General features: G+C 44.1%; 2 protein-coding genes across 4 annotated transcripts in view; both read right to left on the reverse strand.

The window, feature by feature from the left end:
- Positions 1-9400, reverse strand: part of ipo8 (importin 8) — an 18681-nt gene extending 9281 nt beyond the window's left edge. Inside the window, exons 1-16 of one of the 2 annotated variants that reach the window (XM_031582691.2) lie at positions 9206-9400; positions 8250-8331; positions 7912-8068; positions 7324-7482; positions 6882-7038; positions 6476-6565; positions 6080-6174; positions 5874-5958; positions 5503-5637; positions 5056-5155; positions 4818-4894; positions 4484-4600; positions 4279-4368; positions 4126-4152; positions 3672-3837; positions 2845-3005 (exon numbers count right to left, since the gene is read on the reverse strand). In XM_031582691.2, coding sequence (XP_031438551.1) covers positions 2845-3005; positions 3672-3837; positions 4126-4152; positions 4279-4368; positions 4484-4600; positions 4818-4894; positions 5056-5155; positions 5503-5637; positions 5874-5958; positions 6080-6174; positions 6476-6565; positions 6882-7038; positions 7324-7482; positions 7912-8068; positions 8250-8331; positions 9206-9289 — 1782 coding nt within the window. In that variant the 5' untranslated portion in view covers positions 9290-9400. The remainder of the gene's footprint in view (positions 1-2844; positions 3006-3671; positions 3838-4125; positions 4153-4278; positions 4369-4483; positions 4601-4817; positions 4895-5055; positions 5156-5502; positions 5638-5873; positions 5959-6079; positions 6175-6475; positions 6566-6881; positions 7039-7323; positions 7483-7911; positions 8069-8249; positions 8332-9205) is intronic. The other variant, XM_031582692.2, reaches the window with a different exon arrangement.
- An 810-nt stretch (positions 9401-10210) lies between these two features.
- Positions 10211-19070, reverse strand: caprin2 (caprin family member 2). Of its 2 annotated transcripts, none has more exons than XM_012823740.3 (21): positions 18813-19070; positions 17821-18058; positions 17667-17729; positions 17344-17430; positions 16358-16596; positions 14905-14987; positions 14673-14789; positions 14468-14508; positions 14128-14382; positions 13933-13974; positions 13715-13843; positions 13543-13624; positions 13297-13349; positions 13103-13216; positions 12917-13018; positions 12675-12809; positions 12277-12430; positions 11944-12099; positions 11745-11833; positions 11601-11664; positions 10211-11504 (listed from the first exon to the last, which is right to left on the reverse strand). In XM_012823740.3, exons 1-21 carry the CDS (start codon positions 18983-18985, stop codon positions 10942-10944), a joined length of 2979 nt encoding a protein of 992 aa, XP_012679194.2. In that variant the 5' UTR covers positions 18986-19070; the 3' UTR covers positions 10211-10941. The 2 variants fall into 2 exon arrangements, with proteins under 2 accessions (XP_012679194.2, XP_031438553.1); XM_031582693.2 differs by having other exon boundaries at positions 18817-18962.
- Positions 19071-20167: the final 1097 nt, after the last annotated feature.

Consider the following 20167-nt stretch of genomic DNA (forward strand, 5'->3'; position numbering starts at 1 on the left):
TGTTATTGTTGTTGTATCCTGTTGCTCAGGTTCAGTGGTTGGGCAGTCATGTTGTGGTGTTTAGCAGTGCATGACAGCACATGTTGTACTGTGAAGGAGGGCCTTTATGGATCCAGGGTACAACAGGCAGCGCATGTTGCGGCTGTCACCAGCCAGTAGTGTTGTTGTTGTATCCTCAGGATCTATGGTTGAGCATTTGTTATGCTGGTTATGTTAGGTTGTTGGATATGAATACTTGCACATCGCAGTGAGATAATTGGCCACTATGGGAAGTCCCCAACCAATAACACAAGGAATTAAAAATGTTTTATCCTGTGTATAACTAAACGTACTGTACCGCTGTACTGCAGCGCTTTCAGTAACAATAGTAGTGCTAATAGACACCCGAATGCTGCCCTGACTGTAGATAAGAAAGAACAGAACAGGAACAGGTTCACAGCCTTGACAGACGGAGGAGAGTGAGTGTGCAGGAGAGAAAGAGAAACACACATCCTGTTACAGGATCTTACTCCATCAGAGAGGAGAGAAACACACATCCTGTTACAGGATCTTACTCCATCACAGATGAGAGAGAGAGAAACACACATCCTGTTACAGGATCTTAGTCCATCACAGATGAGAGAGAGAAACACACATCTTGTTACAGGATCTTACTCCATCACAGATGAGAGAAACACACATCCTGTTACAGGATCTTACTCCATCACAGATGAGAGAGAAACACACATCCTGTTACAGGATCTTACTCCATCACAGATGAGAGAGAGAGAAACACACATCCTGTTACAGGATCTTACTCCATCACAGATGAGAGAGAAACACACATCCTGTTACAGGATCTTACTCCATCACAGATGAGAGAGAAACACACATCCTGTTACAGGATCTTAGTACCTCAGAGATGAGAGCTGTGTTTGGGATAATCAAGAGCTCGCCTGCCAAGAGAGCAATTTAATCCAATTACCTCATTAACTCTGCCACATAATGAGGGAGAGACAAGCTGATGCCAGCCTGCCTGCACGCGCGTGTGTGTGTGTGTGTGTGTGTGTGTGTGTGTATAACTGAGAGAGGTTAGAACATTCTAATATTACATTACAGTCATTATGTCAGTATTAAATTAGTGTTCATTTGAGTGTGATGTATTTACCCTCTGTTCCCTTTCCGTTCCTGAAACAGAGCTGAAAACTACATTTATTCCCATCAGGATGGCACGTTCCATCCTGCCATCAGGTATTGTAGTGTGCCTGCTTCTCATTACAGTGCATGAAATGCCCTGTATTGTTATTCCTTTCTTTCTTATTCCTTTCGTTATTCCGTTTCTTATACTACTACTACTACTACTTCTTATTATTATTCTTTGTACCGACTTCTGCACTTAATTCAGCTCGAACCGCTTAACTTAGAAACTCCGTTCAAACTTTGGCGCGTAGGTCTGCTAAAAGGACACTTATGCTATGTATTTTTCATTTTTCTAAACTTTATACTTTTTAAGATATTATGACATCATAATAGGGTCATTAAACTGGCTTGCACCTGTGCTTCACTGACACCTGCGCCAAGCTTCCAAGGCTCCTCTTCTCTCTGTCCCTCTCATTTCAACTGTTATATATTAAGAGACACCTTCCATACTCTACTTTTTTTCAGTCCTTTTTTCTCTCCTTCTTTAAGTATTTTCCCTCTTCACTCTCTTTACTGTCTTTGAACAAGAGTAGCTATGGATACTCTTCTTCCACTCTTCTTTCCTTCTTCCACTCTTCTTTCCTTTCACTCTTCTTTCCTTCTTCCACTCTTTCCTTCTTCTTTCCTTCTTTCACTCTTCTTTCTTTTCTTCTTTCTTTCTTCCACTCTTCTTTTCTTTCCTTTCTTCTTTCTTTTCTTCTTTCCTTCTTCCACTCTTTCCTTCTTTCCTTTCTTCTTCCTTCTTCCACTCTTCTTTTCTTCTTTCACTCTTTCCTTCTTTCCTTTCTTCTTCCTTCTTCCACTCTTCTTTCCTTCTTCTTTCCTTCTTTTCTTCTTCCTTTCTTATCTTTTGCATTTCATGCACTGGTATTTCCTTCAGGAAATGCATTTTCTAGTTCTGTGCTTGATGTTCCATGTATTGTGCTACCCAGACTGTCAGACGTACTCTAGGGTGTATAGGGTCAAGCGGAGGAGAGCAGTGGTTCTTCACTAGGACCGGCTTGCACCCTACTGGCCCCTGGCTAGTCCTGGACTCAGAGACTGTAACCGTGCCGCCTACCCCTTCTCCCTCGCCACGAGTGACAGAACGCTCCAAACTCCAAAACCAGTTTCCCTTGCACTTGAGAGACGTATGGGTCACTAGGGACACGTGTATGTGTAATGCAATACCTTGCGAGAGAATGAGCTTTATACTTTTTAAGATATTAAAGAAAAACTAATACAAATTTTCCCATTGACTTACATTGGGCCATGATGACATCATAATAGGGTCATTAAACTGGCTTGCACCTGTGCTTCACTGACACCTGCGCCAAGGTTCCAAGGCTCCTCTTCTCTCTGTCCCTCTCTATTCAACTGTATAACTAGGAATATTATTCTTTCCTTCTTCCACTCTTCTTTCCTTCCCTCTTTCCTTCTTCCACTCTTCTTTCCTTCTTTCACTCTTCTTTCCTTCTTCCACTCTTCTTTCTTTTATTCTTCCTTTCTTAAATTTTGCATTTCATGCACTGGTATTTCCTTCAGGAAATGCATTTTCTAGTTCTTCCTGTTATCATGTTTACAAAACAATAAAGAGCCCATAGGCATAGAGCCCAACACATTGTGAACCGGCTAAAAAGTACATCCAACTGACAGACAGACAGATAAACTGACAGATGACAGTACCAGGTTCTGTGTCATGTCCACAGCGATGACGGACACTTCCTCATTATACTCGCAGATCATCTTCTGGATGACGTTGGTGAGGTCATCATTCTCAGTCTCCTTGATGACGTGCAGCAGCTCCTGCATGACTGGCCGGATGTAAGGCCGGATGTAGACCTTAGCTAGAGAGAGAAGGGAAACATGCTGGGATAAATATAACAGAATTCTGATATTAATGTGTCATTATAAATAATCACTGACTTCAAAATGATCAGTATTGTGGATGTTGGTTGTGACGTTGTCATATTTCTAATATTAATGTGTCATTATAAATAAATCAATGACTTAAAAATTATCAGTATTGTGAATGTTGGTTGTGACGTTGTCATATTTCGTATAAAGGATTAAAAAAAAAAAAAAAAAACTACACTTTTAGCTCAGCAAAAGATTACATTGGTGAGAAAAATGTCAATTGTGTCTATATCTAGTCCTCCCACAGATGACCAAGTATGAAATAAAGATAGAAACCAGCAGTAAGGCGTTTGGGTCAAAAACTTCAACTTCGAACACCAACAACAGCACAGTTGGCACTGATAACATTTTTGTGGGGTAGTTCGGTCCGGTCAAAGAATTATATAGTGCACAGCCAAGGCAACAGGTGTGTTAATCTGTCCTTCACGTGATGCCAGATTCCATGAAAATTAGTTTGAAGATGACACCAGTACTACGGTAGTTGCTCACAAAAAGTGGCAAACACATAAGACTCCAAAAAAATTAGCTCAGCTTTCACAGAGGAATGGACAGCATATGCAACGAACACGGCAAGGGAGATGTGTACGCTTGCAGACCTTGCTCTTGGTTGCTGACCAGGGTCTGCAGGGCGATGGCCGCCTCCACCTTGACCGGCATTTCTTTGTCGGCGATCAGGTCCTGCTTGACCAGCTCCACCGCGTTCCTCAGGACCAGCTCATCATGGAACTTCAGTGGGCTGAACGAGTGCAGGACCCAGCAGGACTGAGGAGAGACCCCGGACCAAACACATCATCATGACAAACCTTTCTACTGGAAGAAAACTCCAACAACCAAAGATGGACAATAAAATAACAATCCACACAGGATTACAGGGCTGAACAATAATGTCTACGATATGAGAAAAAAAAAAAGAACAGTACACCAATGCACCAGTACCCAAGGACACTTGTGAAACCCTCTGTGAAATACTTTGACTGTTGCACCCTCTAGTGGCCAGAAGTGAAATGAGGCTTTAGGAGAAGGAATGGTAGAATACAGCTGTGAACTCACATTTAGTGAATGTAGAGCCCAACAGGACTGTGGGCCAAGAAATTAGCTGGGGTCAATAGAAATAAAAACTTCCAAACAGAAATGGTTCTCACTCACACTCACACTCACACACTCACACTCACACTCACACACACACAAATACTTTTTACTCACCCTAGCTCGCAAGTAGCCGAGGTTTGAGTTTAGCAGTGGAAACACGTAGTTCTGTAACATTAGTTCCATTTGATCCCTGTACAATCTTTTCTATGTGTGGAAGAGAGAGAGAGAAAGAAGTGACAGAGTAAACATCTGAATAGATATGCGTTACCATCTCAGCACATGAAAGTCTGGTGTTGCACTACTTTCTATGTTCATTTACTTTCAGCAGGAGCTCAGCCAGGGAGCCGATGACGTGCAGAGCACCATCCTTCCTGCGAGGGTCAGCACCAGGGTCCATCAGGATCTGGTGGCAGAACTCCATCATCTGAGGAAGAACCTAGGAGGTACCAAAAACAGCCATTATTTGGACTGGGAGATGGAAACTTGTCCTGTTTCATAGTAAAATGCAGCAAAGCTTATTCTACATATCAAATGATGCTCCACTTTAAATGATCTGGTATACGTGACCATGAAGCTCATAGTGATACTGACTATAAAGCCTGGAGTGAGTCACAGTGTTAATAAATATAAATATAGTAAGTATAGGCACTCACTTCCTTTCGTTTTCTGGCTGCTTTGCACAGCAGACTTTGAGCAGCCGTTGCAGGGAAAACATGGTCGTCGTATAAATCTGAAAAAAACATACAATAAAGTTTTCAAATAATTTGTAAAATTATTCAGAATGGAATACCGTACCCATATTAGTGAATGTGCCACAGTAATCTAGATGAGGTCCCACTACATTATTAAGGAATGTGCTGGGAGACTACAGAGCCAGCCAGGAGAACTCACTGAATTTCATGCGGATGTACTCGTAAGGGTCCTCTTGCCACAGCTTTTCGTCTTCATCCTTGTAGCACATCAGTGGGAAGATCACGTCCTGGTTTATCGCCTGCGAGGACAAAAAAAAGCACGTAGGAGAAAATAACCACTGCTCATTTGCATAAAATAAAAAGTAAATAGGGCAGAAAGAAAAAAGCTTCTGTAAGCTTGATTCAACACGTCATTAAAAACACATACAGCCAGTCCCCAGACAGGTTTGAGCATCTCACCTGCACACATACAGCCAGTCCACAGACAGGTTTGAGCCACAGACAGGTTTGAGCATCTCACGCTATTAAACACATACAGCCAGTCCACAGACAGGTTTGAGCCACAGACAGGTTTGAGCATCTCACCTGCACACATACAGCCAGTCCACAGACAGGTTTGGGCCACAGACAGGTTTGAGCAGCTCACCTGCATGTGTGGTTTCATCTGTTTCCAGGTCAGTGAGTGTGACACGCCCTGGTTCAGGTAGTTAAGAGACTGCTGGAGCACACGGGGAGCCACATACTGCTTCTGTCTGTGCTGGTCCACCACTTTCAGTAAAACCTACAAACAGACATGACAAAGATGACTAAGAAACAGCAGATCCCCAAACATACATGACAAAGATGAAACAGTACATCCCCAAACATACATGACAAAGATGAAACAGTACATCCCCAAACATACATGACAAAGATGAAACAGTACATCCCCAAACAGACATGACAAAGATGACTAAGAAACAGTACATCCCCAAAGATTCACATAGAAGCAACAAGAATCCTGTGTTTAGTGCTTACTTGCTGAATCCCCACGGCATACGTCTTTAGGAAAAAGTCTGCAAACTCAAAATACTCCTTTGTAACATTGCCTGGACTTCCATACCTGCAATCAAGATGTTAAAAATAAACTGCCATGATATATATTACCATAAAGTATCAACACAAATATATGAAGCATTATCACTGCACATCTACAGCATCCCTAGTTAAAAGCCTGACCTCACCTCTCGAACAACCGTGTGATGATATGCAGCGCCCACTTCTTACACTTCCACCACACCAGTTGAGGCCGGTCATCCTCATCCACCTCCAGAGTCTCCTGTCAATCACAACAAAGAACCCAATCCCAAGGATTTAAGGATTTTTCATAGATCCACAACACCCACCACATGTTATTTCTATATAAACAAAGCAGTAATACTCTTCCCCTTACTGACGACTGCAGCATGCCCGATCAGTTAGGCTTCAGAGGTAACTCAGGGGAGAGCCCGTTAAGGTGAGGTTCAGTATGGGAGCAGCTGCACATCCATGACTATCCTCTGTTAGCAGTACTAGACACAACAGAAGCCCCCCTCACTACTCCTGCACAGGGTACGCCTGGGGATGGGACACGGCCTTACCGGGGGAACACCTCGGTCCGTGACAGCTCTCAGGATCTCCATCCACTGGGTCATGACGGTGTTGTTGATCAGCTGGAGAGGCAGGGAGTACTGCGGGAACAGAATCTGTGTCAATGTGTGGCTATGATCCCCCAAATCAATCTCTCATAGACAAAACAAACAGTGAAGTAGTCAGCAGTGAAGCAGCCATCTCATCTCTTATGGATAAGCACATGCAAGTTTGCTTAAAAATAGCAACAATACTTTCACCAACAGCAGCAGTCTCTTAGCCTTCGTACCCCTCTTCAACTCTCACCATCTCTATATGTCAACTCCCAATATGTAACTATCTATGTAGAGTTTTTATCTATATATTGTGTCAGTCTGTGTGTCCATCACACATCCTCACACACAGACACGCGCTCACCTGTATAAGTGCATGGAAGATCTTCAGGATCTGTTTCTGGATCAGCACGGAGAAGACGGTGGCGTCGGGTATCAGCTGGGACATGAGCTGCTGGAGGCGTGGCAGAAAGATCTGCATTGCTGCTATCAATGGGTCCCTCTCCTCAGCTTTCTTGAACCTGACCACAACAACAACAACAACAACAACAACAACAACAACAACAACAACAGCATCAGTACCACTTACATCAGCTGCCCTTGTATACCTACAATCACCAATATCAGCCTGGTGTCAGATATGTTAAGGGATAACAGTGATATTATAAACAGCAATATTTTAAGCAGGTTAAATATGTATTGCTTTAGGGTGGCAGGGTAGGTGTGCAAAATTGCCAGAACTTGTGATTGGCCAGTGGTCCTCATTGGTTAGTGTGAGTTAAAATATGACCAATGTGGATACTCACTCATAGGTCTTGACCAGCTGGTATAGCGCCAACAGACTGCCGTACCAGCTGCCACTGTTCTGGGACTGCAGGTACATGCCGATCTTATCCACAACGGCTGTCCAGCGCCCAGGGAAATCATGCTTGATGATGGCCCGCAGACACACGGTCAGCTGAGCCCTGTCAATCAAAACAGAAATCCTGTCAATAACACAGAGCAACTCTGCAAGGACAACTGTGAATACGAGCAGGCATGTAGAATCACAAGAACACAGATATACAGCTGGACAACTCTGAATACGAGCAGGCATGTAGAAACACAAGAACACAGATATACAGCTGGACAACTCTGAATACGAGCAGGCATGTAGAAACACAAGAACACAGATATACAGCTGGACAACTCTGAATACGAGCAGGCATGTAGAAGCACAATAACACAAATATACAGCCATTCAGAAGGAAAAAAGCACACAAAACATTTGCCAAACTGCAAGATGAAACGTTTCCAAACACACAGTAAAGGTGCACACAAAAAAAATCCAAGTGCTGAAACAGAATGAACACGTGGAAAGGGCTGTTTGTAGTGTGTCTGTTCGATGAACTCACCGTATGGACTCAGGACACTGGATGATGGCCTCAACAACGTTATCTCTGATCTGCTGTCTGTCATTCTCGTGAATGTTGAAGGGAAAGACCGCCTCCCCTGGGCCAGGCTCTCGATCTTGCCAGTACTGCCCCATCATATTCTTCAGGTAAATGGCCGCTGCACCAAGTATGGCATCAGATTTATTTTAGATGAAACACAAAACGTTCTGCCTCCTCACGTTTATATTGTCTTACATATTACATGTGATGTCTTTGGTATATGGGTGTGTGTGTGTGTGTGTGTGTGTGTGTGTGTGTGTGTGTGTGTGTGTGTGTGTGTGTGTGTGTGTGTGTCTTACCTGCCTGCCTAACAGGGAACTCCACCTGCTCCGACACAATGATTTGGAGCAGGGTGGGGGCAAAATTGATAATCTTGAAAGACTGAGAGAAAGACATTGGACATCATTATAGGGTTATGTACATTAAGACTGAGGGAAAGACATTGGACATCATTATAGGGTTATGTACATGAAGACAGAGAAGGACATTGGACATCATTATAGGGTTATGTACATGAAGACAGAGAAGGACATTGGACATCCTTATAGGGTTATGTACATGAAGACTGAGAGAAAGACATCATTATAGGGTTATGTACATGGAGACTGAGAGAAGGACATTGGACATCATTATAGGGTTATGTACATGATCATTAGATCACAAGCGAACATAGCCTTCAGTGGTGTCGCAATCATTACACTCAGTTTCTCACAACGAAGAACAAACAACCCATTACCACATATCATGAAAACTTCTGAAGTGGTTCTTCACTGTGCGTTTAGTATTTTAAACTCACGTATGATTGCAACTAAATGCGTTGTGCACCATTGTCAAGTGCAAAGTTGTATAAATATCGTGATTCATTTATAAGTATTGATGTTGCTTAACTTCTATTTTTGTGGCGGTCTGCGGCAGCTGACGCTTCGTAGGGGAATGCTATGTTTCTTAGACGGAGAACGCGATGCCAAATGCAAAACAAAACTGCCTTTTGTTGGCTATAGCTTATGTGTTACCGACGCGATATAACGTTACAAATATTTCCTTTTTTAGCATGGAGCGTTTCACTATAAGACACTACTATGGTCCTTTAATAGTGATGAGATACGTATAGAGGAGGTAACTCAGCTTTAATCAGATCTCGAACTTAGGCCTGGAATTCCGAATAGAAGCATGGATGGACACCCCTCTTGTTCTTTGATTGGGTATTCAGTCTACCCTAACACAAACAACAAAGTTGTTTTAGAGTGATAGTTACCTGTTTGAGTTCATTTTCCGCCGCTATCCTAAGGTTAGGGTCTATCGTTCCCTTCAAAGCCTGTATAATCCTGTTAGGATCCATAGGGCCTGTGGTTAAACGAGAATTTCTATCTTTTCACAATTACATGCATTGGCTATTCAAGATTCGGCCAAGCGTCCTGACAGCCCTGCCCCATTTTACCGACAAGCAGCAGGCGGCGGTCGTAAACCAATGCAAATAGCAACGATTTACGGTAGGCTTTAGCCACACTGTAGCACAAAGAAAAGCTACAAGGAAGGAAATAGATGAAACGAATGAATGTAACAAGCCACTGTCAGGCGTTGTATGACTTGAAAACAACGGTTGGATCGCGTTTGATCTAATCAATTCGATGCTCATTTTACGCAGCCCTTTGAAAGGATTTTAGCCTTCCTCTCTGGGTTTTAGGTTTGAGTTTGTTCCTCTTCTGTGGAAACTGTGTATATGCTTACAAAAACGGGAAGAGTGGTTGCCAACGTCGCTTCAAAATTAAAAGCATCTCCAAGGTTCGCTATAGCAGGATAGTTGCCCCTGGTAAAAATGCAGATGCTTTGGTAAATAGGCCACATGCGGCAAATTTGCTGCATGTCATATTTAGGCCAGCTGGTTTAATGCATGTGGCTCAAGGGGGAGAGAAACCACACATTTGCAGATAGCCTACGTGCTTTAGCTTGTGCTTTAATAGTGGGTAAATGGACCATAATTGCAAAACTCATTTCTATGAAGTGCATGTGTGAAATCTAAATGTACCACCACCATGCCTCACTCTTGTATTGGCAAGTACTCCTGAAAGATACGCTTTACAGGTCAAGATATTTGGAAAACGTACCCAAAAAGTGGTTTGTTTTTGCTGGGGATTGGAGTTGTAATACCAAGCATTTCAGACACACAGTAATATTTTATTAGGCAATTTTCTACCCCATGTCACCGTTCACTCAGACTCCCTTGTAGATGAACTTAATGAAGCAGGGCAGGCAAATGAACTGCACGGATTTCATGATTTATTTAGGCACAGAGGCATCTTTCAACTTCAAGCATATTAGCCTTTTCCAGTGCATACACACAGCCCAACCCACACCACACCACACCCTCCTCCAATACAAGGCAACACTTTGGGGTTTCCTGTTAAAGTGCTCAACTAGTCAAGTAATGTCAGTTACATTCTCCACTCAAAAGCCATGGTAGAGTTTAAATAATTAAAGAGGGGATAGGAAAAGAAAAAAACAAACAAACAAAGGAATCCACATTGTATTAAATGCTGCATGGCTCAGACACTCTACACTCACCCATCAACAGTTAGTAGAAACAAACGTTCCACCTAGTATGGAGGATTTGGCAATGTGCACAGTGAAGACTGCTATATTTGGTCAGTAATGTGCAACAGCTACAAGACATTTTCATGGTCACAAGAAAACAGTGCCAGTCTACCAGCACCACTGGCAATCGAAATGAAATGCCCCCTGATTGGATCAGAAGAGGTGACAATATTAGTAGGGGCATAGCTGGTTGATTTGTTCTGAAGGGCCAGAGGGGAGAGAACCCACAGAAGCCCCACAGATCCAAATCCCCAACCACCCAAACTGAAATCCAAGTGCTAACTTGTGGCTCACTGAAACTCTGCACATGCCGCTTCACCACACACACACACACACACACACTTGTACTTTGGGCTCTGGTCGAACCCAGAAGCAAGGGCTACGCTGCATGCGTGTGGCTCAGTCCTGATACAGCAGAAAGCCTGAGAAGGTGCTGTACTTCCAGCTGCTGCCATAGATGGCGCCGCGGTGCAGTCGCAGCCACAGCTGGTCACCCTGGTACAGCTGCAGCAGGGCATGATTGCTAGCGGTCTCATGGTCGGGCGCTCCGTCGTTGGCGTAGCCAGACACCACCACCTCGTCGTTGCGCATCAGGTTGATGTAAAGTGGCACGTTGACAGCCAGCTTGAGGATGTGGAAGATAAAGACGTAGGTACCAGGCACCGGGCAAGTGAAGCGACCCGACGGCATGTCGAACATCTCTCCAACATTGCTGTGCAGCAGGTCAAATGCGATAGGCTGGTCGAGTGTGCCCGGGGCGAAGTTGAAGGTGCGAGCGGCCGAGAAGGCCACCCGGATTTGCTGGGAGATGGGGTACACGTGCACGGGCATGAGGGTGTGTGCACCCTGAGGTGTGACCGGCATGTCAGAGAGCGAGTCGCCATGACCGGAGTCAACGAGGTCAACTATGTACGTCCCCTCCCGGTCAGGGCTGCTCACCTGGGACGAGTCACTCCATCCACCTGCGGGACCAGAGACATGTCATGTACACGATGCATAACACCCAACCAACAATATGTTTGACGGTGAAGTATGAGGCACGAGTGGCACATCTTTACCACTAGTGTTGCTCCTCTGCCCCCCTGTGCCGCCATGCTTGTAGTTGGACTGGTACCCGGTGTCCTGTTCAGGAATGAGAGACATTAACTACCAAGCTGCTTCATCCCATTTTGCATCCACAAGGCATTCCTCCCCATTCTTACCCGTGCACCAATGGGAGTAGATGCGGAGTGAGACGGAGGAACAAAACTTCCAGCAGATCTGGGGCTGGTTCTGTACCCATCAAACCCTCCTGTGATGAAGAGAAATGATAGAATGTATGCATCCATTATCCAGGGTGAAAAATGCACTGCAACACAAAGTAATGTTGGAGAGGGGGACTGGGAGTGTTAGAGTACGTACCTCTGTGGACACCAGGCGAGCGGATGTAGTGTGGCAGTCCCCTGCCTGCGCGTCCCACACCTCTGAAAGAGCCCCGCGCATGGTAAGGCTGCCCTGAGCGTCCCATTGTGTACATCTGTCCACTAACCATCACACACTCTGACTGAGCCATGTCATCTGAGGGAGACGGTATGCTCAAAATGAAAAGCGTAACTTTTTTATTAACAGACACCAATGGACATGCATGCTCGTAGCTTGACTATTCTGTCCCTTGTACGTCGCTTTGGACAAAAGCGTCTGCTAAATGACTAAATGTAAACGTCTGCTAAATGACTAAATGCATCAGTCCCCTACCTGGCTGCAGTGGTTCTTCCTCCGGTGGGTTGAGCTCAGGTGGGGTCTGGGTGCTGGCAGTGGCATATCTCACAAGAGTGGATTCAGAGTAAGTCGTATCTGGCTTCATGTAAGACCCACTACATAGTGGCGTAGGCACATTGACTTTGAACACCTACCAGAAACAGAAAACAGAAAGCTAAACCAAAGCTAAAAAAAAAAATAGACTGGCAAACTGTGTCTACATAGGGAGCATGCTTGACATTTAAGTGTAGGCAACTCAAATGTGTGGTGTGAAAAGTGGCAACCATTTTCAGAATGGTTTGGCCTAGATTATGGTGGCTTTCTGTGTGTACATGTGCGCGTACGTGCGCGCGTGCGTGCGTGCGTGCGTGTGTGCGTGCGTGTGTGCGTCTCACGGGATGGTAGGCAGCAGATGGGACCATGCTGTGAGATCGGTGGTTTGGTGGGGTGGAGAAGGCTTGAGCTGAGTCAGTGGCTGGAGGAGTCACCACGTTACTGGGAGACTGCCTCTCTGGCTGTGGCACGGGAGTCTACAACAGCAGCCCCAAAACAGCAACCAGGTCAGACAGTGAAACACAGCAGCTCTAATACTCAAATCAGTTAGGAAAAGCCCACAAGACACTGAACAGCCCCACACCTCGGCAGGCAACTTCTCCTCCAGGGTCGGTGAGATACTGGACTTGCGGCGAAAAAGAGGAGGCGACTCAAAACCCTCTCGTCTGGGCAACTGCGGTTTCTCCTATAGGGAACAATTTCAGGCGAAATATTTGAGAGAATAATTCTGCAAGTATTGCAAGGAACACCAAAAATGTGTCTTGATTACCTGCACTACTTCCACTGGAGTGACATCCAGGTCCCAGTTGTCCAGACTCTGACTCCCATTGGTCAGACTGGTGTTACCCTCTTTGGCAAGAAGTTTAGAAGGCAGTGGGGTAGACTGGAGAAGAGCAGAAAACCTTGAGTTTGGGAAGTATTGCAGTAAAGGCATTTGAGGCCTCTGAAAAACGCAACACCTACATGCATAGTTTTGGAGGAGTCCTCAGCTGGACTATCCTTGGATTCCCTCTGGGCTGTAAATTCAAAAGAAGTAGTTTACACCTTGAAAATCACCTTTTAGTACAACGCAAGGCGGCTTTTACAAGTCTGTGGTATGCCAGAGTCCCTAGTAAGGTTTATTGGGATCAAAGAATTAACAAAATGAAATTAAATGATTTTGCATCAAACGGGCATGGACTGACAATTGAGTGATACGCTCTCTCTTACCAGGGGGAGTGGAGGGCACAGGAGATGCACAAATCCTGGGATGCACATGTGTTTGAGATGCTTCACCATCCAACAATGAATCCTGAGGCAATGAAGACATCCTCTAGCTCCAATACTGTATGCTCACACACATCATTTAGGCTCATAGCCAGTTCACAATAATTGACTATACCTGCATAAAGCTGAAGGATCCTGAAATCTGAACCATCAAGTCATCCAGCTCCTGTTTTCGCAAGATGGGATCTTTGGGCAGAGAGGATGGAGAGTTGAACACCTCCACACGGGCCTCAGTTCGAGATGCCTAATTAAAGACCAAACCACTTTGTGGAAATTGCAGAGCTGGCCTATACATTGGAATATTCTTTAGCTCACATGGATTGCTGGACTTACTGATTTGATCTCCTTTCCAGCTTTAGGTTTTCTCTGAGCTTTCTGAAAGGGAGAGTAAAGATGTAGATGTACAGCTGCAGGCCTGGGTAGAACTTGCAATCAGTTGACCCACACAAATGCAATCATTAGATGGCCACCCCATCCATAATGCCAAGTTCCGATTTATTAACGATAACGTTTAGGTGCAAGTCTCACCGGTTTAGGCTCTATATTGGGTTTCTTGATCGACTTCTGATCTTTAAGGACGAAACCAGCTGCTGCTCTGCTTGGTTTGCTTGGTAGTCCTGCCTTGGAGGAGGGTGGCCCCTCATTTAACTCCATATCCCATGAGTCTGGAGGCTCCTGCTCTTTTAGGGCCAAGAACTCCTCCTTCCAGTTGTGTGAAGGTGGGTTTTTGTCCAGATTCTGCTTACTGAGGCCTTCATCAGGTGCATAGTGTCTGTTAAGAAACTGGCATCATTCAGACATGATTAACTAGTTTAACGTACAACAGCAGCTAGAAGGACAGACTGCTACATGTAAGCAGCACACTCACCACTCTGGTAGGCACGTCAGGTGTTCTGAACTTCATAAGGGCTACAATACAGCAAGGTCAGAAATGGAGAAAGGTATCCAAACATGATTAGGATATGGTAAGAGTAACTCCAAAACATAGCACTGGATTTGATGTACTACTAATAGGTACATTGCGATACAATATTTAAATGTAAAAGTCCAACACTGATCATTCCCATCCTTACCTGCAAGTCCTCCAGGCTTCACATGGCTCTCAGGTTCCTTCTTGTCTTTAGGAAGCACAACTTGGTCAAAGTACCCACAATCCATCAGCTTGGCCAGCCATTCTCTCATGTGCTTATCTAGATAAAAGGGCAAAAGGAACGTTCCGTGACTGACCCGGACAGAGCACACATACACAGGCCAGAGGAAACACACATGACCCGTCTGGCCTTGTCAGTATTTAGTGTGGCTTACATGTGGAGCCGACGACTGGTTTCTCCTTCCCCTCCAACAGCTCCCAGTAGACAACAGCTGACCGCGTCATTTGATCGTTCAAACTGTAGAACCAGAATAAAGCAAATAAATACAAAAAAACAGGAATTTTCATTACAGTTAATCACAAAAATAATGCGCAACACCTAAGCAAGGAGACTGCAAAGTTTTTTTTGACCATAGTAAAGACATTTATTTATAAACCTCATAACACCTGGTTGTAATTCTGCAGTCCAGTGTCTTTCAAGTACCAATCTGCCTTGACATTCTCTGATGTGGCCATCTGAATAAATTGTCATCTTCCTACTGAGTTCCCTCTCTTGTACTTCAGCACTCCTGATATATGGAGTGGAAATGTCTGTCCATGTCCCAGTTATTGAACAATGAGTAACATTAAATTAAACCAAAACATTCATGGAGGCATGTGATCATGATGCGACAGGAATAAAAATGATTTTGGTGCACAAGAGTGTTAAGATTTCACATAAGGCAAGTGATGCACTGTCTGATGTGTTCACAGTTATGCAGCTCCAAAAATAGGTCATGATAAAGTCCTGAGGCGTCTCCATTGTCAATCTACAGTCTTCCGAACAATTTCACTGATATTCAGCCTTCATTAACACAAAATGGCAAACATTACCACTGTCATTAGCACACAAGGGAGACGGATTAATGGATGGGAATTCGAAAACCTTACTGATATCAGAATGTTCTGGCAAAGTTTGATCCTTGAGTGATTCTCAAATCAATGCAACAGAACCAGTCTTGATTCTTTCTGAATACACTCTTCAGTCTGCCATGTAAATAGTGCAAGAGTTGGACCCACCTAAGTGGACCATCTTGACCATGACTGGAGGTTATTCATGAATATTGCTTGTATGGTTAGGAAACAAAAACTTAAAATGTGAATAAAAACTAAAATGTTTGTGTATTTAAATGATGAGTCCGAGGCACCCATGTGCTTAAAAATGTCCATGTTTATGACCAAGCTGATAAAAATACCAAATCTTTAGCAGAGTGGTATCAAATGCAGATCTGCAATATGCAAACATCCAATGAATGTTTAGTTGCCAAAATGTCCTCAATGCTCATGTCGCGTTGAAAGCTTTTACCAATCAAAACACTCACAAATAAGAGTTGGATTTTTCAACTATAGCTTACACATATGCCAAAACTACTGTCTTCAAACGACAGTTGTAAGCAGTGATGCAATATGTCAATTAAAAAGCCTGAAAAATAGGACCTCAATTGACTTCATCGACTGTATTTCAAATGAACAGACATCTTTCCCCCCCAACCAGATTAAAATGACCCATTTATGATATGCAGGTCATCTTTACAGACTCACAAATACCCAAATAAAGTGAAAGCCCCCTTATCAGCTCAAACCACTGATTCCTGTTTGGGGAAATAAAGATGAGATGCTAATGACTACCTCTTGGGACCATCCCTCTTCCGGTTGAGCAGGGCACCTAGGTCCCTCAGGCCCTCCAGCTCTTTAGCCGAGACGAGGAGCGGGCGCCTGGCGCTGCTCAGGACGTCCTGTCTGACGTGCTCATGCTGGAGGTTCTGCAGGATGTACTGCATCTGGAGCACTGTGCACAGACGCTTGCGCTCAGACTCCATCTTAGCCATTTGCTCACGCTTCACTGCCTTCTTCTGAGCCTTCAACAACTACACACACACACACACACACACACACACACACACACACACACACACACACACACACACACACACACACACACACACACACACACACACACACACACACACACACACACACACACACACACACACACACACACACACACACACACACACACACACACACACACACACACACACACACACACACACACACACACACACACACACACACACACACACACACACACAGGATTAATGTACAACAAAAGATGAATGAACCAACGGTAATTTATAGACTTATTTAGGTGATGGTCCTCCCATCGCACTATGCAAATAGATAATTGTATTGGGAAATCTAATCATCTGAGGAATCTACTGTGCTGAGTAAACCATTGACATGATCGATGGTTAAATGCACCATCAGCACACAGCCAACTCCAGCCCTTACATTACCTTAGCAACTGCCTCTATAGCCACTAGTATACTCAGCAACCCTCCCAAGCAACACACTCAAATGCATGGTGATTTCAGCCTCCATGCATTCAACCAAGCCACTCTTTCGGGGCCCACCCACCCTGGTCAAAAAGAATTCAGAGCAGACGTCCAAATATTCTCCTGACTGGAGGTCACTAAACTTCACAGCCCTCTGTCAAATCCAGAGCTGTGCCCCACAGAGGCCTGTAGGCTGCTACTGTTCAATTAGCCACCAAGGTCCCAAGAGCATGTCAATGGTCTGCCCCAACTTCCATTCATTCAGTTATCTATACTTACGTCCTGAGTCAATACACCAAGTGTCTTGTGCAGCTCTTTTGCAAATGCCAGGTTATGGACAACTTCCTCATACTTCTTCACCGCGTCCTAAGACAAAAACACAGTCTTGTATAGACCAAACCGAAACGGACACTTCAAACCTCAACCCAATTTTAACTGCGCTTGCTTTACAACTCCTGAGGTAAGAGGATAGATGCCTTGCCAACACTTCTTATATGGTTGATATGGATTCGTTCATATTTCATGCTCCTTACATTTAGAAATGGGACTAAAAATAGTGATTGCCCATAAAAGCATGGATGATACAGATGGAAAAAGCATACCAGTTGGTCTTCATTGAGTTTGAAACCATGTTTTAAGCGCTTCATGTAGTCTTCCAGTTTTAGCTGTGAATTAAAATGTTTCTGTTAGTGGCATACAAACACAAACTTTAAACTGCTGAATCCAGTTCCATGGCTTAGCTGAGCAATTGCCCACCTTCTTTTTCTCAAGGTTGCGCATCTTGTGCTTGAGACAGATAAGGCCATCCTCTATGTATGTCTCATAGCCAGGATAGGCGGTGGTGGAGGTTGAGAGTGCAAGCTGCAGGGAGGTGATGGTTCGTGGAGACAATGGGCTCCCATGCTTGTCTTCGATCTTCCCTGAGCATGGAGATGGAGAGGGGGACATATCCGGGTCTGGGGAGGCACTCAACTGTACCATGCTGGGAGTCTCACTAGGAAAAGAAAAAAGGTATTGTAAGGTAGGCTATAATGTGTAAAAAGGTGTTCATCTACAAAGTTTAAATAAATGAAATAAAAAATCCAAAGTAACTAAACAGGTTTAAATGACCCTACGAAGTTTCATGCTGGCTTCTCAAATCACTGATTTTTTTTTTTTAAAGAAACCCCTTGTAACTTCAGAAAAATGTCCTCAATCAGTGGTGGCCTACTGAACCTTCTTTGGAGTTTAGCCAGTCCAGTGACAGTGCATTTACTGCCTAGAACAGGTAATCTTTTTATACGACGAAATTCTACAACCTGTTTCTTGAATAACGTGCTAAATAGGACATAATGTCTGAGTTTACGGCGATGATGGGAAAACTGTTATGAAAATGTCAAGAGATGAGCTTGCAAGCGTCTGAGTCGCGTGCTCTCTCCATGTTAAAAGTAACATCGATTATGACATGAACGCGATGTTGGATGCCTCTACGTTCGGCAAACAGGCTTTTAAATCAAGTTGAAGGCTTTAATATGATGCATTAAAAACACCCAAGTGATACCGAGCCAGTTCCAGAATTCTCTAAAGCTGTATCAGGTCCATCTGCCGCCGCCCTTGTATCCTTATCGACGAAGAGACGTTGTAACGGAGCCTACTGACGGATCCTAATATGCACCGATTTATAAAAATCAACGTAATCTTACCATCGACACAAAAAGTTTGCGCGGATTGCCACCATCATGACCCCCCCAAAAAACTGAAGAACTCACCAACCTTGCGCTTCTCGTTCGCTCTCTATGTTGGAAGCGTGGTCGTTGTGGTGACTGAGCAAAAATTCCCAACATCCAAACTCAACAACCCTTCCCGGCTCAAAGTAATGATGATGTTGGATTTTAGCAGAGGCCAGATTCGAGCTCTCTTTCACCTTTTTATACACTCCCATGCCAAGACCCTCTGCCGGCTGAGGCTTGGGAATTCATCATGACGTCACGGCGGTCAGCGAACCAGACACCTGCCTCAGAGCCCCTGTTACCTCTCCTTGGCCTCAAGCAAACTTACTACAAAAGGCAAATGTATGTACTGCACATGCTGGGTTAAAAATACAAACACGGCTCCAACAGCATTAAGTGTGCTCTGACTTCCAAGATGTCATATCACTCATATGATGGTCAGAAGATTAAACCCACACTCCCAGCTGAATCTGGACATAATCAAATGACAGTTAGGATGGATAACAGAGACGGCACAAATTCCACAGCTGCAAAGTTTACAAACTACATTTATTGAAGAACAGGTAAAAAGTACAATATATAAAAAAATACAAAACTTAGCTCATATATCTCTAATAAGGTAAATACAAAGTGCATAGCTACCATACATGCCTGCAGAACTACAGCTAAGAGACTAGCCTAAGGAAAATCAGCAGATGAGCGTTGAGCATAGACAAAAATAAAGATACGTAGAGCAAAAGACAGACATCATATACAGAATTTGTCAGATTTATGCATTCTTGTTTTACATTAGCTTAATTTTGATACATTTCACAATGCTGTGTGAACGCATGACTTATGTTAAAGCAGTTTTGCCGCATTCATTTTTCCAAAAAGCCCTCCACCAGAAACAAGGGGTGGTGAGGGGCTGTCTCAGACAGTAAAAACAGTCCACAGGAAAAAAAGAGATGCAAAAAAAATAAATATAAAATAAATAACAAGAAGAGTCAAATCATTAGCATTTCACACCAGGCCCATGTAAACTATTTCACAAACCGTTGGCTCTGAGAAACGTCATACTGTCACAGAGGAAACCCCGCATGAAAGAATCCATAACTTTAGTGTCCGCGTGCAACACTCATACAGGAAGTAGACAGAGGGGGCCGAGGAGAAGGACTGCAACATTCAAGGAGTAAAGCTTTCATTCCCTGGAAGGATGCATTCATTCAGTTCTGGACACAGATAGCTGCCCATACTCCGAGCTCTGGGCCCCTGCTGAAAGGAGGGGGGAGGGGGGGGGGGGGGGGTTATGGTATGCAGAGTCCACGCAAATGTGTTGACATCAATTCCTGAATTAGCAATGAAAAGGTACCACCATTTTTTGGCATGTGTATTACGGTCTATCAATGTGTTTG

The sequence above is a fragment of the Clupea harengus genome, chromosome 16, assembly GCF_900700415.2.
Source record: "Clupea harengus chromosome 16, Ch_v2.0.2, whole genome shotgun sequence".
NCBI classification, from domain to species: Eukaryota; Metazoa; Chordata; class Actinopteri; order Clupeiformes; family Clupeidae; genus Clupea; species Clupea harengus.

What these genes read in the sequence shown, in the direction of transcription:
- caprin2 (XM_012823740.3), bottom strand. Translation starts at nt 18,985, where the DNA reads ATGGGAGTGTATAAAAAGGTGAAAGAGAGCTCGAATCTGGCCTCTGCT. An exon ending in TTGGTGTATTGACTCAGGAC is followed by an intron (nt 16,597 to 17,343) that starts GTAAGTATAGAT and finishes GTGTGTGTGTAG; the next exon opens with TTGTTGAAGGCTCAGAAGAA. An exon ending in AAGAGGGATGGTCCCAAGAG is followed by an intron (nt 14,988 to 16,357) that starts GTAGTCATTAGC and finishes CTGGTTCTACAG; the next exon opens with TTTGAACGATCAAATGACGC.